Source organism: Oncorhynchus keta, chromosome 21, assembly GCF_023373465.1.
Source record: "Oncorhynchus keta strain PuntledgeMale-10-30-2019 chromosome 21, Oket_V2, whole genome shotgun sequence".
NCBI classification, from domain to species: Eukaryota; Metazoa; Chordata; class Actinopteri; order Salmoniformes; family Salmonidae; genus Oncorhynchus; species Oncorhynchus keta.
This window is the reverse complement of record NC_068441.1, coordinates 34782423-34809304: the sequence shown is the minus strand read 5'-3', so window position 1 is coordinate 34809304 and position 26882 is coordinate 34782423. Positions and strand designations below refer to the sequence as shown.

The window sequence follows — 26882 nt, the reverse complement described above, 5'->3', positions numbered from 1 at the left end:
TGTGTGTGAGTGTGAGTGAGTGAGTGAGAGAGAGAGATTCAGATTAATGAGTGACAGATGTATGCCAGGCCCCAGATGTGTCTTATGCGATGCTGGGGGAGTGTGTGTGTGTGTGTGTGTGTGTGTGAGAGTGAGTGAGAGAGAGAGAGATTCAGATTAATGAGTGACAGATGTATGCCAGGCCCCAGATGTGTCTTATGCGATGCTGGGGGAGTGTGTGTGTGTGAGAGTGAGTGAGTGAGAGAGAGAGATTCAGATTAATGAGTGACAGATGTATGCCAGGCCCCAGATGTGTCTTTATGCGATGCTGGGGAGTGTGTGTGTGTGAGAGTGAGAAGTGAGAGAGATTCAGATTAATGAGTGACAGATGTATGCCAGGCCCCAGATGTGTCTTATGCGATGCTGGGGAGTGTGTGTGTGTGTGTGTGATGTGTGTGAGAGTGAGTGAGTAGTGAGAGAGATTCAGATTAATGAATGTGACAGATGTATGCCAGGCCCCAGATGTGTCTTATGCGATGCTGGGGAGTGTGTGTGTGTGAGAGTGAGTGAGTGAGAGAAGAGATTCAGATTAATGAGTGACAGATGTATGCCAGGCCCCAGATGTGTCTTATGCGATGCTGGGGAGTGTGTGTGTGTGTGTGTGTGAGAGTGAGTGAGTGAGAGAGAGAGATTCAGATTAATGAGTGACAGATGTATGCCAGGCCCCAGATGTGTCTTATGCGATGCTGGGGGAGTGTGTGTGTGTGTGTGTGAGTGAGTGAGTGAGTGAGAGAGAGAGAGAGATTCAGATTAATGAGTGACAGATGTATGCCAGGCCCCAGATGTGTCTTATGCGATGCTGGGGGTGTGTGTGTGTGTGAGAGTGAGTGAGTGAGTGAGAGAGAGATTCAGATTAATGAGTGACAGATGTATGCCAGGCCCCAGATGTGTCTTATGCGATGCTGGGGGAGTGTGTGTGTGTGAGAGTGAGTGAGAGAGAGAGAGAGATTCAGATTAATGAGTGACAGATGTATGCCAGGCCCCAGATGTGTCTTATGCGATGCTGGGGGAGTGTGTGTGTGTGTGTGTGAGTGAGTGAGTGAGTGAGAGAGAGATTCAGATTAATGAGTGACAGATGTATGCCAGGCCCCAGATGTGTCTTATGCGATGCTGGGGGAGTGTGTGTGTGTGAGAGTGAGTGAGTGAGAGAGAGAGATTCAGATTAATGAGTGACAGATGTATGCCAGGCCCCAGATGTGTCTTATGCGATGCTGGGGGAGTGTGTGTGTGAGAGTGAGTGAGTGAGAGAGAGAGAGAGAGTTCAGATTAATGAGTGACAGATGTATGCCAGGCCCCAGATGTGTCTTATGCGATGCTGGGGGAGTGTGTGTGTGTGTGTGTGTATGTGAGTGAGTGAGAGAGAGATTCAGATTAATGAGTGACAGATGTATGCCAGGCCCCAGATGTGTCTTATGCGATGCTGGGGAGTGTGTGTGTGAGAGTGAGTGAGAGAGAGAGATTCAGATTAATGAGTGACAGATGTATGCCAGGCCCCAGATGTGTCTTATGCGATGCTGGGGTGTGTGTGTGTGTGTGTGTGTGAGAGTGAGTGAGTGAGAGAGAGAGAGATTCAGATTAATGAGTGACAGATGTATGCCAGGCCCCAGATGTGTCTTATGCGATGCTGGGGTGTGTGTGTGTGTGTGTGAGTGAGTGAGTGAGAGAGAGAGATTCAGATTAATGAGTGACAGATGTATGCCAGGCCCCAGATGTGTCTTATGCGATGCTGGGAGTGTGTGTGTGTGTGTGAGAGTGAGTGAGTGAGAGAGAGAGAGATTCAGATTAATGAGTGACAGATGTATGCCAGGCCCCAGATGTGTCTTATGCGATGCTGGGGGAGTGTGTGTGTGTGTGTGTGTGTGAGAGTGAGTGAGAGTGAGATTCAGATTAATGAGTGACAGATGTATGCCAGGCCCCAGATGTGTCTTATGCGATGCTGGGGGAGTGTGTGTGTGTGTGTGTGTGTGTGTGAGTGAGTGAGTGAGATTCAGATTAATGAGTGACAGATGAGTGAGGTGATGTGTCTTAGTGAGGGAGTGTGTGAGTGAGTGTGTGAGTGAGTGAGAGAGAGATTCAGATTAATGAGTGACAGATGTATGCCAGGCCCCAGATGTGTCTTATGCGATGCTGGGGAGTGTGTGTGTGTGAAGTGAGTGAGTGAGAGAAGATTCAGATTAATGAGTGACAGATGTATGCCAGGCCCCAGATGTGTCTTATGCGTGCTGGGAGTGTGTGTGTGTGTGTGTGAGAGTGAGTGAGTGAGTGAGAGAGAGAGATTCAGATTAATGAGTGACAGATGTATGCCAGGCCCCAGATGTGTCTTATGCGATGCTGGGGGAGTGTGTGTGTGTGAGTGAGTGAGTGAGTGAGAGTGAGAGAGAGAGAGAGAGAGATTCAGATTAATGAGTGACAGATGTATGCCAGGCCCCAGATGTGTCTTATGCGATGCTGGGGGAGTGTGTGTGTGTGAGAGTGAGTGAGTGAGTGAGAGAGAGAGATTCAGATTAATGAGTGACAGATGTATGCCAGGCCCCAGATGTGTCTTATGCGATGCTGGGGGAGTGTGTGTGTGTGAGTGAGTGAGAGAGAGAGAGAGATTCAGATTAATGAGTGACAGATGTATGCCAGGCCCCAGATGCGTCTTATGCGATGCTGGGGGAGTGTGTGTGTGTGTGTGTGTGAGAGTGAGTGAGTAGGAGAGAGAGAGATTCAGATTAATGAGTGACAGATGTATGCCAGGCCCCAGATGTGTCTTATGCGATGCTGGGGGAGTGTGTGTGTGTGAGTGAGTGAGAGAGAGAGAGAGATTCAGATTAATGAGTGACAGATGTATGCCAGGCCCCAGATGTGTCTTATGCGATGCTGGGGGAGTGTGTGTGTGAGAGTGAGTGAGTGAGAGAGAGAGAGAGATTCAGATTAATGAGTGACAGATGTATGCCAGGCCCCAGATGTGTCTTATGCGATGCTGGGGGAGTGTGTGTGTGTGTGTGTGTGTGTATGTGTGAGTGAGTGAGAGAGAGAGAGATTCAGATTAATGAGTGACAGATGTATGCCAGGCCCCAGATGTGTCTTATGCGATGCTGGGGGAGTGTGTGTGTGAGTGAGTGAGTGAGAGAGAGAGATTCAGATTAATGAGTGACAGATGTATGCCAGGCCCCAGATGTGTCTTATGCGATGCTGGGGGAGTGTGTGTGTGTGTGTGTGTGAGAGTGAGTGAGTGAGAGAGAGAGAGATTCAGATTAATGAGTGACAGATGTATGCCAGGCCCCAGATGTGTCTTATGCGATGCTGGGGGTGTGTGTGTGTGAGAGTGAGTGAGTGAGAGAGAGAGATTCAGATTAATGAGTGACAGATGTATGCCAGGCCCCAGATGTGTCTTATGCGATGCTGGGGGAGTGTGTGTGTGTGTGTGTGAGAGTGAGTGAGTGAGAGAGAGAGAGATTCAGATTAATGAGTGACAGATGTATGCCAGGCCCCAGATGTGTCTTATGCGATGCTGGGGGAGTGTGTGTGTGTGAGTGAGTGAGAGTGAGAGAGAGATTCAGATTAATGAGTGACAGATGTATGCCAGGCCCCAGATGTGTCTTATGCGATGCTGGGGAGTGTGTGTGTGTGTGTGTGAGAGTGAGTGAGTGAGAGAGAGAGAGATTCAGATTAATGAGTGACAGATGTATGCCAGGCCCCAGATGTGTCTTATGCGATGCTGGGGGGGTCTGTAGATGTGTGTGTGTGTGTGTGAGTGAGTGAGTGAGTGAGTGAGTGAGTGAGTGAGTGAGTGAGTGAGTGAGTGAGTGAGTGAGTGAGTGAGTGAGTGAGTGTGAGTGAGTGAGAGAGAGAGAGAGAGATTCAGATTAATGAGTGACAGATGTATGCCAGGCCCCAGATGCGTCTTATGCGATGCTGGGGGAGTGTGTGTGTGTGTGTGTGTGAGAGTGAGTGAGTAGGAGAGAGAGAGATTCAGATTAATGAGTGACAGATGTATGCCAGGCCCCAGATGTGTCTTATGCGATGCTGGGGGAGTGTGTGTGTGTGAGAGTGAGTGAGTGAGAGAGAGAGATTCAGATTAATGAGTGACAGATGTATGCCAGGCCCCAGATGTGTCTTATGCGATGCTGGGGGAGTGTGTGTGTGTGAGAGTGAGTGAGTGAGAGAGAGAGATTCAGATTAATGAGTGACAGATGTATGCCAGGCCCCAGATGTGTCTTATGCGATGCTGGGGGAGTGTGTGTGTGAGTGAGTGAGTGAGTGAGAGAGAGAGATTCAGATTAATGAGTGACAGATGTATTCCAGGCCCCAGATGTGTTTTATGCGATGCTGGGGGAGTGTGTGTGTGTGAGAGTGAGTGAGTGAGAGAGAGAGATTCAGATTAATGAGTGACAGATGTATGCCAGGCCCCAGATGTGTCTTATGCGATGCTGGGGGAGTGTGTGTGTGTGAGAGTGAGTGAGTGAGAGAGAGAGATTCAGATTAATGAGTGACAGATGTATTCCAGGCCCCAGATGTGTCTTATGCGATGCTGGGGGAGTGTGTGTGTAAGCATATGTTGTTCTGCCATCAGTGATGAAGTATGAAGCCTCAAATGATGTCGCCACGTTAACGAGGAGACCGACTGCAATAGAACACACACACAGATCCCATTTTAACGCAGCCCACAGCACTGAGACAAAGAGCAACTGGGAACCAGCGCTACGGGCCAGCTGGCACTGCTACACACTGGGCTGGCACTGCATGAGGGACTGGGTTTACAATACAATACTGCTGAGAAGAAACCCTGTGTCTACGTGCGTGAGAGAGAGAATGAGTGAGTGAGAGCGAGGAGGTCGTGTGTGTCAGAAGGAAGGGTAGACAGACAGCAGGGCACTCTAATATCCAGGGTGAGTTTTGTGGACAGAGCAGATCCAACTGACCTACTTTCAGGTCCCTTCTGCAGATAGCAGTTGTAGTGTGTGTACTACATGCATGAATACCAATGTTTGTGAGAGTCCCTCTGCCTATGCTTTAACATGTGTGGAGAGTATTCTGGTCATACAGACAGACCGAGCACTTTGGAAGTCCAAACCCCCATCTGCGCCACCGCTCTAAAACGGGTCTAAAGACAGACAACGTTCATGTTAGACACGGAGGCAGGAAACCTACTGTACCTGTAGCCTGTGAATAAGCCTTTTATAGGCTGTTCTTTTAACCAGGAGCAACGGTGTATGTTTATTGAAACAGGCCAGTCTGGAGAGGAAAGAGGGCAGAGAGAGTGAGGAAGAGGGAGGGCGGAGAGGAAAGAGGGCGGAGAGAGTGAGGAAGAGGGAGGGCGGAGAGGAAAGAGGGCGTAGAGAGTGAGGGCGGAGAGGAAAGAGGGCGGAGAGAGTGAGGAAGAGGGAGGGCGGAGAGGAAAGAAAGGAAAGCTGTAACAGATGGATATAGAGAAAAGGAGAGAGAGTGAAAAAGGAGGACACTAGGTAATAGGGAACTACACCTTGAAAAATAAATAGAGGGAAATAAGAGAAAGAGAGGAAGGAAGAGGAGGAAAAAAGTGTGTGCGTGCGCACATATGCCGTGTGTGTGTGTGTGTGTGACTAGGTCAGTTACCTGCAGGATGACGCTGTCAGGCTGGCTGAAGTTGGGGAAGCTGGAGCGAGCGTTACTTCCTGGGGTGGAAGGCCACAGACCCAGTAGCTTCCTCCCACATGTCAGGATGCTGAGGGAGAGGGTGATGGTCATAATCTCAGACACGCACACCCACCCACCCACCCTCCTGTGGACTAATACTCACTGTCTGAAGTTGAAGAGGGGCATGGTGACCCAGCCCAGGGATTCGATGCTGCGGCGCTGCTTACTACCCTTCTCTTCCACTCCTCCAGGGGGTGGCAGAGCACTGGCATACAGAGTCACTGTCAGCTGGGTCTCCCTTGGCAACTGGTTGATCTGCACTGGGAAACACACCCTGCGGGGTGGAGGGAGGGAGGGAAATGCAATGAGAGAGAGGAGAATATAGAGAAGGATTGAAGGGGAAGAGAGGAATAGAGAAGGACAGAAAGCGTGGGGGGTTGAGAGAGTGGGAGAGAGATTCAGTTGTAGTTGAATTGTGAAATGCAGTAGCTATAATATAAATACACATTTTCTTAGAAGAGAGTAGTCTGGGAGTGGCACTGTAACTGCTACTGAACAGCAGAGTAACGTTATAGAGCTAGTAAACGATCCCTCACTGTAACTGAACAGCAGAGTAACGTTATAGAGCTAGTAAATGATCCCTCACTGTAACTGAACAGCAGAGTAACGTTATAGAGCTAGTAAACGATCCCTCACTGTAACTGAACAACAGAGTAACGTTATAGAGCTAGTAAACGATCCCTCATTGTAACTGAACAACAGAGTAACGTTATAGAGCTAGTAAATGATCCCTCACTGTAACTGAACAGCAGAGTGACGTTATAGAGCTAGTAAACGATCCCTCATTGTAACTGAACAACAGAGTAACGTTATAGAGCTAGTAAATGATCCCTCACTGTAACTGAACAGCAGAGTAACGTTATAGAGCTAGTAAACGATCCCTCATTGTAACTGAACAACAGAGTAACGTTATCGAGCTAGTAAATGATCCCTCACTGTAACTGAACAGCAGAGTAACGTTATAGAGCTAGTAAACGATCCCTCACTGTAACTGAACAACAGAGTAACGTTATAGAGCTAGTAAACGATCCCTCACTGTAACTGAACAGCAGAGTAACGTTATAGAGCTAGTAAACGATCCCTCATTGTAACTGAACAACAGAGTAACGTTATCGAGCTAGTAAATGATCCCTCACTGTAACTGAACAGCAGAGTAACGTTATAGAGCTAGTAAACGATCCCTCATTGTAACTGAACAACAGAGTAACGTTATCGAGCTAGTAAATGATCCCTCACTGTAACTGAACAGCAGAGTAACGTTATAGAGCTAGTAAACGATCCCTCACTGTAACTGAACAACAGAGTAACGTTATAGAGCTAGTAAACGATCCCTCACTGTAACTGAACAGCAGAGTAACGTTATAGAGCTAGTAAACAATCCCTCACTGTAACTGAACAGCAGAGTAACGTTATAGAGCTAGTAAACAATCCCTCACTGTAACTGAACAGCAGAGTAACATTATAGAGCTAGTAAACGATCCCTCACTGTAACTGAACAGCAGAGTAACGTTATAGAGCTAGTAAACAATCCCTCACTGTAACTGAACAGCAGAGTAACGTTATAGAGCTAGTAAACAATCCCTCACTGTAACTGAACAGCAGAGTAACGTTATAGAGCTAGTAAACGAGCCCTCACTGTAACTGAACAGCAGAGTAATGTTATAGAGCTAGTAAACAATCCCTCACTGTAACTGAACAGCAGAGTAACGTTATAGAGCTAGTAAACAATCCCTCACTGTAACTGAACAGCAGAGTAACGTTATAGAGCTAGTAAACGATCCCTCACTGTAACTGAACAGCAGAGTAATGTTATAGAGCTAGTAAACAATCCCTCACTGTAACTGAACAGCAGAGTAACGTTATAGAGCTAGTAAACAATCCCTCACTGTAACTGAACAGCAGAGTAACGTTATAGAGCTAGTAAACAATCCCTCACTGTAACTGAACAGCAGAGTAACGTTATAGAGCTAGTAAACAATACCTCACTGTAACTGAACAGCAGAGTAACGTTATAGAGCTAGTAAACAATCCCTCACTGTAACTGAACAGCAGAGTAACGTTATAGAGCTAGTAAACGAGCCCTCACTGTAACTGAACAGCAGAGTAACGTTATAGAGCTACTAAACGAGCCCTCACTGTAATTGAAGAGCAGAGTAACGTTATAGAGCTAGTAAACGAGCCCTCCATTTATATTTAGTCCTCTGTCATCCACATGGGACCTGTGTGCTTTCAACACGTCTCCCACATGAAAGAGAATAACACATTAAGAACTCTGTTGGAATCCTAAAACTTCAAAGACTCGTTAGCATGAAAGAAGCTAGCATCGAGTCAACTAAAAATAGTAGTGTGATGAACAAACACCATTGGTTCTGAGCTAAACCCCACTGGTGGACCTGCCAGCATGCTTCGCTAACTAAGACAACATGTTCAGTTATGGGGCCTGTTTGTACACTATGGGCGGGAGTCCCGGAATAGATACTTGAAGAACAATAGAGAACAAAAAAGGAATGGCTCACCCCCCAACTTGTGCCATGTCACTTTTTTTAACCTTCATTTAACTACGCAAGTCAGTTAAGAACAAATTCTTATTTACAATGACGGGCTACCCTGGCCAAACCCTAACGACGCTGGGACAATTGTGCGCCACAGTATGGGACTCCCAATCACAGCCAGTTGTGATACAGCCTGGAATCAAACCAGGGTCTGTAGTGACACATCTAGCACTGAGATGCAGTGCCTTAGACCACTGTGCCACTTGGAAGCCCAGAGGACACATGAGGTCATGAGGACACATGGACCACCTATTGAGATGTGCCTTTTGTTAAAGAAATTAGGTGATAAATGAGGTGAAAAGGAGAACGGAGTAGGACTTTAAGATGAGTCGTCCAGCCAAAAAGACAAAAATGTACATTGAAGACTTACACACAACCAACAAACCATGAACAGTTTGAGGAAGGCTACCTTACAAGGCTGTAGCCTGCTGCACTCCCTGTCCAAACACCAATGTACTCCAGCCATAATGAAACATGACCTATTTGGTATTTGTGCCAGGCCTATTTGCGTTTATTCCATCTCAAGAAGCTTCAACAAGCTGGACACTGTCAAGCAGTCTTCTCGGTAAGTGTTGTTTTAGGGTCAAGGTTTTGCAAAATTGTTGTCACATTTGAAGGAACCATTAGGCAGGCCTACACGGGTTGCCAAAACATGTTTCTCTACAACACTTTATAAATCCACCCGGATACCGGAGGACTAAAAGTATTATTATAATAGAGGCAAAAATAATATTGCAACAATTAGTATCTTTAAAATAACCCCAGGGACCAGGAGGTACAGAGATCAGAAAATAGATATGCATACATAGCCAAGGAGACTAGTTACAACTCACAAATAACAACCCACTGTAAACACTTACATCTGCTTCAATAAGAACCCACATGTCCTACCACACATAAACACACCCACATGTCCTCCCACACATAAACACACCCACATGTCCTCCCACACATACACACCCACATGTCCTCCCACACATACACACCCACATGTCCTCCCACACATACACAACCACATGTCCTCCCACACATACACACCCACATGTCCTCCCACACATAAACACACCCACATGTCCTCCCACACATAAACACACCCACATGTCCTCCCACACATACACACACCCACATGTCCTCCCACACATAAACACACCCACATGTCCTCCCACACATAAACACACCCACATGTCCTCCCACACATACACACCCACATGTCCTCCCACACATACACACCCACATGTCCTCCCACACATAAACACACCCACATGTCCTCCCACACATACACACACCCACATGTCCTCCCACACATACACACCCACATGTCCTCCCACACATAAACACACCCACATGTCCTCCCACACATAAACACACCCACATGTCCTCCCACACATAAACACACCCACATGTCCTCCCACACATAAACACACCCACATGTCCTCCCACACATACACACCCACATGTCCTCCCACACATAAACACACCCACATGTCCTCCCACACATAAACACACCCACATGTCCTCCCACACATAAACACACCCACATGTCCTCCCACACATAAACACACCCACATGTCCTCCCACACATAAACACACCCACATGTCCTCCCACACATAAACACACCCACATGTCCTCCCACACATAAACACACCCACATGTCCTCCCACACATACACACCCACATGTCCTCCCACACATAAACACACCCACATGTCCTCCCACACATAAACACACCCACATGTCCTCCCACACATAAACACACCCACATGTCCTCCCACACATAAACACACCCACATGTCCTCCCACACATAAACACACCCACATGTCCTCCCACACATAAACACACCCACATGTCCTCCCACACATAAACACACCCACATGTCCTCCCACACATAAACACACCCACATGTCCTCCCACACATAAACACACCCACATGTCCTCCCACACATAAACACACCCACATGTCCTCCCACACATAAACACACCCACATGTCCTCCCACACATAAACACACCCACATGTCCTCCCACACATAAACACACCCACATGTCCTCCCACACATAAACACACCCACATGTCCTCCCACACATACACACCCACATGTCCTCCCACACATAAACACACCCACATGTCCTCCCACACATACACACACCCACATGTCCTCCCACACATACACACCCACATGTCCTCCCACACATAAACACACCCACATGTCCTCCCACACATACACACCCACATGTCCTCCCACACATAAACACACCCACATGTCCTCCCACACATAAACACACCCACATGTCCTCCCACACATAAACACACCCACATGTCCTCCCACACATAAACACACCCACATGTCCTCCCACACATACACACACCCACATGTCCTCCCACACATACACACCCACATGTCCTCCCACACATACACACACCCACATGTCCTCCCACACATAAACACACCCACATGTCCTCCCACACATACACACACCCACATGTCCTCCCACACATAAACACAGCCACATGTCCTCCCACACATAAACACAGCCACATGTCCTCCCACACATACACACACCCACATGTCCTCCCACACATACACACCCACATGTCCTCCCACACATACACACACCCACATGTCCTCCCACACATACACACACCCACATGTCCTCCCACACATACACACACCCACATGTCCTCCCACACATAAACACACCCACATGTCCTCCCACACATAAACACACCCACATGTCCTCCCACACATAAACACACCCACATGTCCTCCCACACATAAACACACCCACATGTCCTCCCACACATAAACACACCCACATGTCCTCCCACACATAAACACACCCACATGTCCTCCCACACATACACACCCACATATCCTCCCACACATACACACCCACATGTCCTCCCACACATAAACACATCCACATGTCCTCCCGCACATAAACACACCCACATGTCCTCCCGCACATAAACACACCCACATGTCCTCCCACACATAAACACATCCACATGTCCTCCCACACAAACACACCCACATGTCCTCCCACACATAAACACACCCACATGTCCTCCCTCACATAAACACACCCACATGTCCTCCCACACATAAACACAGCCACATGTCCTCCCACACATAAACACAGCCACATGTCCTCCCACACATACACACACCCACATGTCCTCCCACACATAAACACAGCCACATGTCCTCCCACACATACACACACCCACATGTCCTCCCACACATACACACCCACATGTCCTCCCACACATACACACACCCACATGTCCTCCCACACATACACACCCACATGTCCTCCCACACATAAACACACCCACATGTCCTCCCACACATAAACACACCCACATGTCCTCCCACACATAAACACACCCACATGTCCTACGACACATAAACACACCCACATGTCCTCCCACACATAAACACACCCACATGTCCTCCCACACATAAACACACCCACATGTCCTCCCACACATACACACCCACATGTCCTCCCACACATACACACCCACATGTCCTCCCACACATAAACACATCCACATGTCCTCCCGCACATAAACACACCCACATGTCCTCCCGCACATAAACACACCCACATGTCCTCCCACACATAAACACACCCACATGTCCTCCCGCACATAAACACACCCACATGTCCTCCCACACATAAACACATCCACATGTCCTCCCACACAAACACATCCACATGTCCTCCCACACATAAACACACCCACATGTCCTCCCACACATTAACACACCCACATGTCCTCCTCACATAAACACAGCCACATGTCCTCCCGCACATAAACACACCCACATGTCCTCCCGCACATAAACACACCCACATGTCCTCCCACACAAACACATCCACATGTCCTCCATAAACACACCCACATGTCACATAAACACACCCACATGTCCTCCCACACATAAACACACCCACATGTCCTCCCACACAAACACATCCACATGTCCTCCCACACAAACACATCCACATGTCCTCCCACACATAAACACACCCACATGTCCTCCCACACATAAACACAGCCACATGTCCTCCCGCACATAAACACACCCACATGTCCTCCCGCACATAAACACACCCACATGTCCTCCCACACATAAACACACCCACATGTCCTCCCGCACATAAACACATCCACATGTCCTCCCGCACATAAACACACCCACATGTCCTCCCACACATAAACACACCCACATGTCCTCCCACACAAACACATCCACATGTCCTCCCACACATAAACACACCCACATGTCCTCCCACACATAAACACACCCACATGTCCTCCCACACAAACACATCCACATGTCCTCCCACACAAACACACCCACATGTCCTCCCACACAAACACACCCACATGTCCTCCCACACATAAACACACCCACATGCACGACCAACAGCTCTTTCCAGTGGACACATATAGGGGACAGTAGGTGGACAAACAGAACACCTGGTACTAGAGTGGGATGGCTTGAACCCTAACATGCTTTAGGAAGCCAATGTGTACGTTGTGTACGTTGTGTACGTTGTGTACGTTATGAGTACATGTTGTTAGAAGTGGTAGTTTAGATTGCAAATATCTATATTGTTTTTAAATGATAAGCATCATGTAATATCAGGATACATAGACTCTGATTGGTGAACATCTCTGAGGTTGCTTGAGGTGCCTATAAGGTCTGTTGTGACAGGCTGTGATTGGGTACGTACCTCTGGTCCCAGACTACCAGGTGAAACAGGTACTTGCTGACCTGCTGTTTGCTGGTGTGCTGGGTGGCACAAAGCTCCGCCCCTCCATGGGTCAGAGAGCACGACAGGAAGAAGCCCTCGTAGCTGATAGGAAGAGGAAGTGGAAATCAGCCAATGGGATAACAGAGAGGAGATCAGCCAATTCAATGACAAGGTGAATCCAGGTAAAAGCTATGATCATTTTAGTGACGTCACTTGTTAAATCTACTTAAATCAGTGTAGACGAAGGGGAGGTGACCGGTTCAATGCAAACTCAATATTATGAAGGTGTTTTAATGTTTTGTACAGTTAGTGTAGATGATAGGCCAATGGAGTTTCATCATGACTACGCCAAGAAATGCTATAATTACAAGTAACTGGGCACCTTGCCCTCCCTTATATAAAGGGGGATTGAGGAGGCTGGTTTCTAGAGAGGAGGTATAAAAGGAAGAGTAGACCAGTGAGGCACTGGGACCAGGCAGGGAATCTCTAAATGTTACATAGAATTAGCCATATTTACAAATTCATAGCATTTTATTTTACAGGACTATAAATCTGGTATTTTAGCTACTTGGTAATAACTTATTTAGCTGTAATTATTTATATTATTAATCCCCAAGACTGAATAGTAATTAAATGGTAATAACATTGGTTAACAATGCTACCATGTAATTTGTTTTACAGTAGAGTGCTATTGCTACTAAGGGAAGTAACAATTACACGTTACCCATCGGCACCCGATACCCGTCGGCGCCCGATACCCGTCGGCGCCAGATACCCGTCGGCGCCAGATACCCGTCGGCGCCAGATACCCGTCGGCGCCAGATACCCGTCGGCGCCCGATACCCGTCGGCGCCCGATACCCGTCGGCGCCCGATACCCGTCGGCGCCCGATACCCATCGGCGCCCGATACCCATCGGCGCCCGATACCCATCGGCGCCCGATACCCATCGGCGCCCGATACCCATCGGCGCCCGATACCCATCGGCGCCCGATACCCATCGGCGCCCGATACCCATCGGCGCCAGATACCCATCGGCGCCAGATACCCATCGGCGCCAGATACCCATCAGCGCCCGATACCCATCAGCGCCCGTTCTAAATGTTTAAGACAGGACTCCATCGGACCCCAAACTGATCAAAATTTTGCTCATATGACTTTTTTTCTACCTTCCAAAAATACCTCATAGTTTGACAACTGATGCGGCCTTTCCTTCAGTGTGGAACTAAGCATGAAACTATGTTGAGTCATTGATCTACAAGTCATTTTGCATGCCGAATAACCCTAGGGAATATCAGTCGCCCCGTCAAACTGAGCACAGCTTTGCACACTGACCAACGGCAGGTAGGCGGCCTGCTCCAGATCTTGCGCATCTGCACCTTCATCATTCAAATGCCAAAATGGCTTATTAGGTTATTGTTATCTCTACCATGTTGAACATGGTGTTTTACCAGAATAAAAGTTAAGCTACCGGAGACAACTCTGATCTGGCTATAGCCTGTGAGTGTGGGGGAATGGTTAGGGTAAGGACTTATATAAAATGAATGTGTTTATGCAAAAAACCTTAGTGCATCGAACCACATTGCAATGATTCGTTCTGTAATCAAACCAAATTGCACCGAATCGATTCCAACTAAAACATATCGTTCCTGTATCGTGACGGAGCCCATGTATCTAGATACATATCCAATCATCTTGAAAGGGGAATATGCACATGCACCTAATTGCTACCTAAATCCCTATCAACCTTATCAATAGAGGCTATCCATTGTGTGGAAGATTAGCTGATATTTTGGGATCAATTGATCTGTCTTCCTGCACACAAAGACACACCTTCACACACACAGATGGCATGTGAAATTGCCGGACAGGTGCCGAGTGACCAGCCAGAGCTCTGCCCCGCCCCTTCGGGGTCAAAGGTCAGGCAGGGTTCCCAGGCTGTCAATCAATCACGTGCCCGCATCAGTTTCAAGGGAGACAAATGAGCCAACTGGGGTCTGGAGAGGGGGTGGGGGGTGAAGCAGAGCAGACCCTTCATGTGGCTGGAAGGGGGTGGGGGAGTGGAGGAGGGCCAGACACGGCAGTGGGGATAGGGAGGGTACCGGGGAAAGTCTAGGAGCAGAGACAATGGTAAGGGCAATAGGGCTGCAGGGTGAGTGTGGGGGAATGGGTAGGGTAAGGAGTTGAGTATAGACAGTATGGGAATGGTGGGATGGCAGTGCATATACCCCTGCATACAGTATGTGGCAGTGCCAGAGGAGAGTTGAAGAAAGGGCAGGTGCTGAGAGAAGACAGAATCATGGAGATTCAGGGGGAGGGTTTGGCCGACCTGAATTCACTCAGGTCAATATAGAGGGAGGGATGTGATGGGAAGGGAAAAGAGAGAAAAAAGGGTATAAGATGGAAGAGAGGATGGGAAAAGTAAGAGAAGGGGAGAAGTAGAGGGAGAAGTAGAGGGAGAAGTAGAGGGAGAAGTAGAGGGAGAAGATGGGGAGAAGATGGGGAGAAAGGATAGGCTAGGGAGAAGGGGAGAGGATAGGGAGAAGAGGATAGGGAGAAGGGGAGAGGATAGTGAGAAGAGGATAGCGAGAAGGGGAGAGGCTAGGGAGAAGGGGAGAGGCTAGGGAGAAGGGGAGAGGCTAGGGAGAAGGGGAGAGGCTAGGGAGAAGGGGAGAGGATAGGGAGAAAGGGAGAGGATAGGGAGAAGGGGAGAGGCTAGGAGAGAGAGGGAAGAGAAGGATAGGGAGAAGGGGAGAGGCTAGAGAAGGGAGAGGATAGGGAGAAGGGGAGAGGCTAGGGAGAAGGGGAGAAGGGAGAGGCTAGGAGAAGGGGAGAGGCTAGGAGAGATAGGGAGAAGAGAAGGGGAGAGGCTAGGGAGAAGGGGAGAGGCTAGGGAGAAGGGGAGAGGCTAGGGAGAAGGGGAGAGGCTAGGGAGAAGGAGGCTAGAGGAGAAGGGGAGAGGATAGGGAAGGGGAGAGGCTAGGGAGAAGGGGAGAGGCTAGGGAGAAGGGGAGAGGCTAGGAGAAGGGGAGAGGCTAGGGAGAAGGGGAGAGGCTAGGAGAAGGGGAGAGGCTAGGGAGAAGGGAGAGGATAGGAGAAGGGGAGAGGATAGGGAGAAGGGGAGAGGCTAGGGAGAAGGGGAGAGGCTAGGGAGAAGGGAGAGTGAGAAGGGGAGAGATAGGGAGAAGGGGAGAGGCTAGGGAGAAGGGAGAGGCTAGGAGAGAAGGGAGAGGCTAGGGAGAAGGGGAGAGGCTAGGGAGAAGGGGAGAGGCTAGGGAGAAGGGGAGAGGCTAGGAGAAGGGGAGAGGATAGGGAGAAGGGGAGAGGATAGGGAGAAGGGGAGAGGATAGGGAAGGGGAGAGGCTAGGGAGAAGGGAGAGAAGGAGAGGCTAGGAGAAGGGGAGAGGCTAGGGAGAAGGGGAGAGGCTAGGGAGAAGGGGAGAGGCTAGGGAGAAGGGGAGAGGATAGGGAGAGAAGGAGAAGGTAGGGAGAAGGGGAGAGGGCTAGGAGAAGGGGAGAGAGGGAGAAGGGAGAAGGGGAGAGGCTAGGGAGAAGGGGAGAGGCTAGGGAGAAGGGGAGAGGCTAGGGAGAAGGGAGAGGATAGGAGAAGGGGATAGGGAGAAGGGGAGAGGCTAGGGAGAAGGGGAGAGGCTAGGAGAAGGGGAGAGGCTAGGGAGAAGGGGAGAGGCTAGGGAGAAGGGGAGAGGCTAGGAGAAGGGGAGAGGCTAGGGAGAAGGGAGAGGCTAGGAGAGAGAAGGGGAGAGGATAGGGAGAAGGGGAGAGGCTAGGGAGAAGGGGAGAGGCTAGGGAGAAGGGGAGAGATAGGGGAGAAGGGGAGAGGATAGGGAGAAGGGAGAGGCTAGGAGAAGGGGAGGGAGGGAAGGGGAGAGGCTAGGGAGAAGGGGAGAGGATAGGAGAAGGGGAGAGGATAGGGAGAAGGGGAGAGAGGATAGGAGAAGGGGAGAGGCTAGGGAGAAGGGGAGAGGCTAGGGAGAAGGGAGAGGCTAGGAGAAGGGGAGAGGCTAGGAGAAGGGGAGAGGCTAGGGAGAAGGGAGAGAAGGGGAGAGGCTAGGGAGAAGGGGAGAGGCTAGGGAGAAGGGGAGAGGCTAGGGAGAAGGGGAGAGGCTAGGAGAAGGGAGAGGCTAGGGAGAAGGGGAGAGGATAGGGAGAAGGGGAGAGGCTAGGGAGAAGGGGAGAGGCTAGGGAGAAGGGAGAAGGGGAGAGGATAGGAGAAGGGGAGAGGCTAGGGAGAAGGGGAGGAGGAGAAGGGAGATAGGGAGAAGGGAGAGGCTAGGAGAAGGGGAGAGGCTAGGAGAAGGGGAGAGGCTAGGGAGAAGGGAGAGGCTAGGGAGAAGGGGAGAGGCTAGGAGAAGGGGAGAGGCTAGGGAGAAGGGGAGAGGCTAGGGAGAAGGGGAGAGGCTAGGAGAGAAGGGGAGAAGGGAGAGGCTAGGGAGAAGGGGAAGGGGAGAGGCTAGGAGAAGGGGAGAGGCTAGGAGAAGGGGAGAGGATAGGGAGAGGGAGAGGCTAGGGAGAAGGGGAGAGGCTAGAGAAGGGGAGAGGATAGGAGAAGGGGAGAGGCTAGCGAGAAGGGGAGAGGCTAGGGAGAAGGGAGAGGCTAGGAGAAGGGGAGAGGCTAGGGAGAAGGGGAGAGGCTAGGGAGAAGGGGAGAAGGGGAGAGGCTAGGGAGAAGGGGAGGAGGAGAAGGGAGAGGAGGGAGAGGAGGGAGAAGGGGAGAGGCTAGGGAGAAGGGGAGAGGCTAGGAGAAGGGGAGAGGCTAGGGAGAAGGGGAGAGGCTAGGGAGAAGGGGAGAGGCTAGGAGAAGGGGAGAGGATAGGGAGAAGGGGAGAGGATAGGAGGGAGAAGGAGAAGGGGAGATAGGAGAAGGGAGAGGCTAGGAGAAGGGGAGAGGCTAGGAGAAGGGGAGAGGCTAGGGAGAAGGGGAGAGGCTAGGGAGAAGGGGAGAGGCTAGGAGAAGGGGAGGCTAGCGAGAAGGGGAGAGGCTAGCGAGAAGGGGAGAGGCTAGGGAGAAGGGGAGAGGCTAGGGAGAAGGGGAGAGGCTAGGAGAAGGGGAGAGGCTAGGGAGAAGGGGAGAGGCTAGGGAGAAGGGGAGAGGCTAGGGAGAAGGGGAGAGGCTAGGGAGAAGGGGAGAGGCTAGGGAGAAGGGGAGAGGCTAGGGAGAAGGGGAGAGGCTAGGGAGAAGGGGAGAGGCTAGGGAGAAGGGGAGAGGCTAGGGAGAAGGGGAGAGGATAGGGAGAAGGGGAGAGGATAGGGAGAAAGGATAGCGAGAAAGGATAGGGAGAAGGGGAGAGGCTAGGGAGAAAGGGAGAGGCTAGGGAGAAGGGGAGAGGCTAGGGAGAAGGGGAGAGGCTAGGGAGAAGGGAAGAGGCTAGGGAGAAGGGGAGAGGCTAGTGAGAAGGGGAGAGGATAGGGAGAAGGGGAGAGGATAGGGAGAAGGGGAGAGGATAGGGAGAAGGGGAGAGGCTAGGGAGAAGGGGAGAGGATAGGGAGAAGGGGAGAGGATAGGGAGAAGGGGAGAGGATAGGGAGAAGGGGAGAGGCTAGGGAGAAGGGGAGAGGATAGGGAGAAGGGGAGAGGCTAGGAGAAGGGGAGAGGATAGGGAGAAGGGGAGAGGCTAGGAGAGGGGAAGGGAGAAGGCTAGGAGGAGGAGAGGGGAGAGGCTAGGGAGAAGGGGAGAGGCTAGGGAGAAGGGGAGAGGCTAGGAGAAGGGAGAGGCTAGGGAAGGGGAGAGGCTAGGGAGAAGGGGAGAGGCTAGCGAGAAGGGGAGAGGCTAGGGAGGGGAAGGGGAGAAAGGGGAGAGGCTAGGGAGAGAAGGGGAGAGGCTAGGAGAAGGGGAGAGGCTAGGAGAAGGGAGAGGCTAGGGAGAAGGGGAGAGGCTAGGGAGAAGGGGAGAGGCTAGGGAGAAGGGGAGAGGCTAGGGAGAAGGGGAGAGGCTAGGAGAAGGGGAGAGGCTAGGAGAAGGGGAGAGGCTAGGAGAGGGGGAAGGGAGAAGGATAGGAGGGAGAGGCTGGGGAGGGGGAAGGGAAGGGGAGGCTAGGGAGAAGGGGAGAGGCTAGGGAGAAGGGGAGAGGCTAGGGAGAAGGGGAGAGGCTAGGGAGAAGGGGAGAGGATAGGGAGAAGGGGAGAGGCTAGGGAGAAGGGGAGAGGCTAGGGAGAAGGGGAGAGGCTAGGGAGAAGGGGAGAGGCTAGGCAGAAGGGGAGAGGATAGGGAGAAGGGGAGAGGCTAGGGAGAAGGGGAGAGGATAGGGAGAAGGGGAGAGGCTAGGGAGAAGGGGAGAGGATAGGGAGAAGGGGAGAGGCTAGGAGAAGGGGAGAGGATAGGGAGAAGGGGAGAGGCTAGGGAGAAGGGGAGAGGCTAGGGAGAAGGGGAGAGGCTAGGGAGAAGGGGAGAGGATAGGGAGAAGGGGAGAGGCTAGGGAGAAGGGGAGAGGCTAGGGAGAAGGGGAGAGGCTAGGGAGAAGGGGAGAGGCTAGAAGGGGAGAGGCTAGGGAGAAGGGGAGAGGCTAGGCAGAAGGGGAGAGGCTAGGAGAAGGGGAGAAGGGGAGAGGATAGGGAGAAGGGGAGAGGCTAGGGAGAAGGGAGAGGCTAGGGAGAAGGGGAGGCTAGGCAGAAGGGGAGAGGCTAGGGAGAAGGGGAGAGGCTAGGGAGAAGGGGAGAGGCTAGGGAGAAGGGGAGAGGATAGCGAGAAGGGGAGGGCTAGAGAAGGGGAGAGGCTAGGGAGAAGGGGAGAGGCTAGCGAGAAGGGGAGAGGCTAGCGAGAAGGGGAGAGGCTAGGGAGAAGGGGAGAGGCTAGGGAGAAGGGGAGAGGCTAGAGAGAAGGGGAGAGGCTAGGCAGAAGGGGAGAGGGAGAGGGAGAGGATAGGGAGAAAGGAGAGGCTAGAGAAGGGGAGAGGCTAGGGAGAAGGGGAGAGGCTAGGAGAAGGGGAGAGGATAGGGAGAAGGGGAGAGGATAGGGAGAAAGGATAGAGAAGGATAGGGAGAAGGGGAGAGGCTAGGGAGAAGGGAGAGGCTAGGAGAAGGGGAAGAGGAAAGGAGAAGGGGAGAGGCTAGTGAGAAGGGGAGAGGCTAGTGAGAAGGGGAGAGGCTAGGAGAAGGGGAGGCTAGGATAGGGAGAAGGGGAGAGGCTAGGGAGAAGGGGAGAGGCTAGGGAGAAGGGGAGAGGATAGGGAGAAGGGGAGAGGCTAGGGAGAAGGGGAGAGGATAGGGAGAAGGGGAGAGGCTAGGGAGAAGGGGAGAGGCTAGGGAGAAGGGGAGAGGATAGTGAGAAGGGGAGAGGATAGGGAGAAGGGGAGAGGATAGGGAGAAGGGGAGAGGCTAGGGAGAAGGGGAGAGGATAGGGAGAAGGGGAGAGGCTAGGGAGAAGGGGAGAGGATAGGGAGAAGGGGAGAGGATAGGGAGAAGGGGAGAGGCTAGTGAGAAGGGGAGAGGATAGGGAGAAGGGGAGAGGCTAGTGAGAAGGGGAGAGGCTAGCGAGAAGGGGAGAGGATAGCGAGAAGGGGAGAGGCTAGGGAGAAGGGGAGAGGCTAGGGAGAAGGGGAGAGGCTAGGGAGAAGGGGAGAGGCTAGGGAGAAGGGGGAGGCTAGGGAGAAGGGGAGAGGCTAGGGAGAAGGGGAGAGGCTAGGGAGAAGGGGAGAGGCTAGGGAGAAGGGGAGAGGCTAGGGAGAAGGGAGAGGCTAGGGAGAAGGGGAGAGGCTAGGGAGAAGGGGAGAGGCTAGGGAGAAGGGGAGAGGCTAGGGAGAAGGGGAGAGGATAGGGAGAAGGGGAGAGGCTAGGGAGAAGGGGAGAGGCTAGGGAGAAGGGGAGAGGCTAGGCAGAAGGGGAGAGGCTAGGGAGAAGGGGAGAGGATAGGGAGAAGGGGAGAGGATAGGGAGAAGGGGAGAGGCTAGGGAGAAGGGGAGAGGATAGGGAGAAGGGGAGAGGCTAGGAGAAGGGGAGAGGCAGAAGGGGAGAGGATAGGCAGAAGGGGAGAGGATAGGCAGAAGGGGAGAGGATAGGGAGAAGGGGAGAGGATAGGGAGAAGGGGAGAGGATAGGGAGAAGGGGAGAGGATAGGGAGAAGGGGAGAGGATAGGGAGAAGGGGAGAGGATAGGGAGAAGGGGAGAGGATAGGGAGAAGGGGAGAGGATAGGGAGAAGGGGAGAGGATAGGGAGAAGGGGAGAGGATAGGGAGAAGGGGAGAGGCTAGGAGAGGATAGGGAGAAGGGGAGAGGATAGGGAGAAGGGGAGAGCCTAGGAGAAGGGGAGAGGCTAGGAGAAGGGGAGAGGCTAGGGAGAAGGGGAGAGGCTAGGCAGAAGGGGAGAGGCTAGGGAGAAGGGGAGAGGCTAGGGAGAAGGGGAGAGGCTAGGGAGAAGGGGAGAGGCTAGGGAGAAGGGGAGAGGCTAGGCAGAAGGGGAGAGGCTAGGGAGAAGGGGAGAGGATAGGGAGAAGGGGAGAGGCTAGAAAGGGATAGGGAGAAGGGGAGGCTAGGGAGAAGGGGAGGAGGGAGAAGGGAGAGGATAGGAGAAGGGGAGAGGATAGGGAGAAGGGGAGAGGATAGGGAGAAGGGGAGAGGATAGCGAGAAGGGGAGAGGCTAGTGAGAAGGGGAGAGGATAGGGAGAAGGGGAGAGGCTAGGCAGAAGGGGAGAGGCTAGGGAGAAGGGGAGAGGCTAGGAGAAGGGAGAGGGGAGAAGGGAGAGGGGGATAGGGAGAGGATAGGGAGAAGGGGAGAGGATAGGGAGAAGGGGAGAGATAGGGAGAAAGGATAGGGAGAAGGGGAGGGGGAGAGGGAGAAGGATAGGGAGAAGGGGAGAGGCTAGGGAGAAGGGAGAGGCTAGGGAGAAGGGGAAGGGGAGGGGGATATGGAGAAGGGGAGAGGATAGGGAGAAGGGAGAGGATAGAGAGAAGGGGAGAGGATAGGGAGAAGGGGAGAGGATAGGGAGAAGGGGAGAGGCTAGCGAGAAGGGGAGAGGCTAGTGAGAAGGGGAGAGGCTAGGGAGAAGGGGAGAGGCTAGGGAGAAGGGGAGAGGCTAGGGAGAAGGGGAGAGGATAGGGAGAAGGGGAGAGGCTAGGGAGAAGGGGAGAGGTAGGGAAGGGGAGAGGATAGGGAGAAGGGGAGAGGCTAGGGAGAAGGGGAGAGGATAGGGAGAAGGGGAGAGGCTAGGGAGAAGGGGAGAGGCTAGGGAGAAGGGGAGAGGCTAGGGAGAAGGGGAGAGGATAGGGAGAAAGGATAGCGAGAAGGGGAGAGGCTAGGGAGAAGGGGAGAGGCTAGGGAGAAGGGGAGAGGATAGGGAGAAGGGGAGAGGATAGGCAGATGGGGAGAGGATAGGCAGATGGGGAGAGGATAGGCAGAAGGGGAGAGGATAGGCAGAAGGGGAGAGGCTAGGCAGAAGGGGAGAGGATAGGCAGATGGGGAGAGGATAGGCAGAAGGGGAGAGGATAGGCAGAAGGGGAGAGGATAGGCAGAAGGGGAGAGGCTAGGGAGAAGGGGAGAGGCTAGGGAGAAGGGGAGAGGATAGGGAGAAGGGGAGAGGCTAGGGAGAAGGGGAGAGGCTAGGCAGAAGGGGAGAGGATAGGGAGAAAGGATAGCGAGAAGGGGAGAGGCTAGGGAGAAGGGGAGAGGCTAGGGAGAAGGGGAGAGGCTAGGCAGAAGGGGAGAGGCTAGGGAGAAGGGGAGAGGCTAGGGAGAAGGGGAGAGGGGAGAAGGGTAGGGGGATAAGGGAGAACGGATAGGGTGAAGGGGAGGGGGGATAGGGAGAAGGGGAGAAGATAGGGAGAAAGGATAGGGAGAAGGGAGAGGATAGGGAGAAGGGGAGAGAATAGGGAGAAAGGATAGGGAGAAGGGGAGAGGGATAGGGAGAAGGGGAGAGGGGATAGGGAGAACGGATAGGGTGAAGGGGAGGGGGGATAGGGAGAAGGGGAGAGGATAGGGAGAAGGGGAGAGAATAGGGAGAAAGGATAGGGAGAAGGGGAGGGGGGATAGGGATAAGGGGAGAGGATAGGGAGAAAGGATAGGTAGAAGGGAGAGAAAATGAGATAGAAAGTGGAGGGGGAATGAAGGGAATAGGAAAGAGGAATAGAAGGGCAGAGAATGAGAGAGGGAGAATAAGAGAGGGAGAATGAGAGAGGGAGAAGGAGAGAGGGAGAATAAGAGAGGGAGAAGGAGAGAGGGAGAATAAGAGATGGAGAAGGAGAGATGGAGAAGGAGAGATGGAGAAGGAGAGAGGGAGAAGGAGAGAGGGAGAAGGAGAGAGGGAGAAGGAGAGATGGAGAAGGAGAGATGGAGAAGGAGAAGGAGAGAGGGAGAATAAGAGAGGGAGAAGGAGAGATGGAGAAGGAGAGAGGGAGAATAAGAGAGGGAGAAGGAGAGATGGAGAAGGAGAGATGGAGAAGGGGGAGAGGCTAGGGAGAAGGAGAGAGGGAGAAGGAGAGAGGGAGAAGGAGAGAGGCTAGGGAGAAGGAGAGGGGGAGAGGATAGGGATAAGGAGAGAGGGAGAAGGGGAGAGGCTAGGGAGAAGGAGAGGCTAGGGAGAAGGAGAGGGGAGAAGGAGAGGGAGAAGGAGAGAGGATAAAGGAGAGATGGAGAAGGAGAGATGGAGAAGGAGAGATGGAGAAGGAGAGATGGAGAAGGAGAGATGGAGAAGGGGAGAGATGGAGAAGGAGAGATAGAGAGGGAGAAGGAGAGAGATGGAGAAGGAGAGGGATATAGGAGAGAGGGAGAAGGAGAGGATAGGGAGAATAAGAGATGGAGAAGGAGAGATGGAGAAGGAGAGAAGGGATGGAGAGAAGGGAGAGAGAAGGAGGATAGGAGAAGGAGAGAGGAGAGAGGGAGAGAGGGAGAAAGGGAGAGGAGAGGGAGAAGGAGAGAGGGAGAAGGAGAGAGGGAGAAGGAGAGAGGGAGAAGGAGAGAGGGAGAGGGATAAGGAGAGGGAGAAGGAGAGGGATAAGGAGAGAGGGAGAAGGAGAGAGGGAGAAGGAGAGGGAGAAGGAGAGGGATAAGGAGAGAGATAAGGAGAGAGGGATAAGGAGAGAGGGATAAGGAGAGATGGAGAATAAGAGATGGAGAATAAGAGATGGAGAAGGAGAGATGGAGAAGGAGAGATGGAGAAGGAGAGATGGAGAAGGAGAGATGGAGAAGGAGAGATGGAGAGAGGGAGAAGGAGAGAGGGAGAAGGAGAGGGATGGAGAAGGAGAGAGGGAGAAGGAGAGAGGGAGAAGGAGAGAGGGAGAATAAGAGATGGAGAAGGAGAGATGGAGAGGGAGAAATGGAGAGATGGAGAAGGAGAGGGATGGAGAAGGAGAGGGATGGAGAAGGAGAGGGATGGAGAAGGAGAGAGGGAGAAGGAGAGGGGGAGAAGGAGAGAGGGATAAGGAGAGAGGGAGAAGGAGAGAGGGAGAAGGAGAGAGGGAGAAGGAGAGGGAGAAGGAGAGGGATAAGGAGAGGGATAAGGAGAGAGGGAGAAGGAGAGAGGGAGAAGGAGAGGGATAAGGAGAGAGATAAGGAGAGAGGGATAAGGAGAGATGGAGAAGGAGAGATGGAGAATAAGAGAGGGAGAAGGAGAGATGGAGAAGGAGAGAGGGAGAATAAGAGGGAGAAGGAGAGATGGAGGAGAGCGGGAGAATAAGAGAGGGAGACGGAGAGATGGAGAATAAGAGAGGGAGAAGGAGAGATGGAGAAGGAGAGATGGAGAAGGAGAGATGGAGAAGGAGAGAGGGATAAGGAGAGAGGGAGAAGGAGAGAGGGAGAAGGAGCTGCCTGAGGGAGAGGGAGACAGCTGCCTGTGTGTGTGTGTTACCTGGCCGCCCATGTGATGGGGATGCGGTGAGCAGCGTAAACACTGAAGGATAGGACGTTGGTGACCAGGCCTGCTTCCTGTGTGGGCGCCATGTGCCGGTTGCTCTGCACCGTGGTGTGGAAGTTAGCGTTGAATGTGCTGCAGTACAGCTCCACCAGATCTAAAATTGCCACCGTCAGCTTCTCCACCACTTTCTCTGCAACATTTTCAGAAACCATTTAGATTCACCTTCATTTAGCAGACGCTCTTATCCAGACATACACTAAGTGCATTCAATTAAGGAGGGCTAAACAACCACTTAACACAAGCATTAAAAGTTAAACTTTCTGAATGTTAGTAATAATCAGGGTGCAGAATTAAGCATCCATGACCGAGTGGTCACGCACGTCTCTCCCTCAACAACAACTCATTATATATACTGTATTCTAGTCATGGTTCATCCTATGTAAAACATATTTTTGGGATTATGTATGTATTGTTTTGTAATGCAAGGCCATCAGACTTAAATAGCCATCACTAGCCGGCTTCCACCCGGTTACACAACCCTGCACCATAGAGGCTGCTGCCCTGTTTACATACACTACTGTTCAAAAGCTTGGGGTCACTTAGAAACTTCCCTGTTTTTGAAAGAAAAGCAAATTGTCCATTAAAATAACATCAAATTGATCAGAAATACAGTGTAGACATTGTTAATGTTGTAAATGACTATTGTAGCTGGAAACGGCAGATGTTTTATGGAATATTTACATAGGCGTAAAGGGGCCCATTACCAGCAACCATCACTCCTGTGTTCCAACGGCACGTTGTGTTAGCTAATCCAAGTTCATCGTTTTAAAAGGCTAATTGATCATTAGAAAACCATTTTCCAACTATGTTAGCACAGCTGAAAACTGTTGTGCTGATTAAAGAGGCAATAAAACTGGCCTTTAGACTAGTTGAGTATCTGGAGCATCCGCATTTGTGCGCATTTACAGGCTCAAAATGGCTAGAAATAAATCACTTTCTTCTGAAACTCATCAGTCTATTCTTGTTCTGAGAAATAAAGGCTATTCCATGCGAGAAATTTTCAAGAAACTGAAGCTCTCGTACAACGAGGTGTTACTACTCCCTTCACAGACCAGCGCAAACTGGCGCTAACCAGAATAGAGAGAGGAGTGGGAAGCCCCGGTGCACAACTGAGCAAGAGGACAAGTACATTAGTGTGTCTAGTTTGAGAAACATACGCCTCACAAGTCCTCAGCTTCATTAAATAGTACCCGCAAAACACCAGTCTCAACGTTAACAGTGAAGAGGCGACTCCGGGATGCTGGGATACGGCAGAGTTGCAAAGAAAAAGACATATCTCAGACTGGCCAATAAAAAGAAAATATTAGGATGGGCAAAAGAACAGACACTGGACAGAGGAACTCTGCCTAGAAGGCCAGCATCCCGGAGTCGCCGCTTTACTGTTGAAACAATACAAATAACAAAGCATTGAAAAACAAAGACATTATTCATAAAAATAACATCAGTTATTCCATGGTTGTGCCCCAAATAGCACCCTATTCCCTATATAGTGCACTACTTTTGACCAAGGCTCTTAGGGGTGCCATTTGGGACACATAACATGGCTGCTCCATGTCAACACAGCTCAGCTGACTGGGCTCCAATGTTTACATTGTGTCTCTTTATACATCCATTGGAGCAGCAGCTCAGCCCTACACGGGAAACAACATCCCAACTCTCTGAAATGTTATCCCTCTCTTTTCAAGGGCAGACGGACAGATAGAGCTTGGCGAATGGATGGAGGTGGTGCTTGGTGTATCCTGTACGAAGCTAGCCATCCTTCCTGTTTGTTTGAGTGTGACGGGGAGGTAGAGAGTGGGAATATCATACATCACAGATGTGCATCACAACAAGTCAAGGACACTTCCGCTCTGACATGAGGTAGTGCTACTGTGACGGACCAGTGTGCCTGCTTAGCAGTATAGCTTCTTCCCTATCTGGGTACACTGTCTGTACAATGGCTCAACCCAGATTCCTCTGCCTCGCAAACACACGTGACCGCCCGCTTTACAACGTACTAGCTAAAAAGC

At 51.5% G+C, this 26882-nt stretch overlaps 1 protein-coding gene across 1 annotated transcript in view; it reads right to left on the bottom strand.

Moving 5' to 3' along the window:
• Nucleotides 1-26882, bottom strand: part of LOC118381216 (phosphatidylinositol 4-phosphate 3-kinase C2 domain-containing subunit beta-like) — a 125272-nt gene that overhangs the window by 47634 nt on the left and 50756 nt on the right. Inside the window, exons 11-14 of the mRNA XM_052473761.1 lie at nt 24808-25003; nt 12998-13120; nt 5804-5974; nt 5620-5728 (exon numbers count right to left, since the gene is read on the bottom strand). Of these exons, the coding sequence (XP_052329721.1) occupies nt 5620-5728; nt 5804-5974; nt 12998-13120; nt 24808-25003 (599 nt within the window). The remainder of the gene's footprint in view (nt 1-5619; nt 5729-5803; nt 5975-12997; nt 13121-24807; nt 25004-26882) is intronic.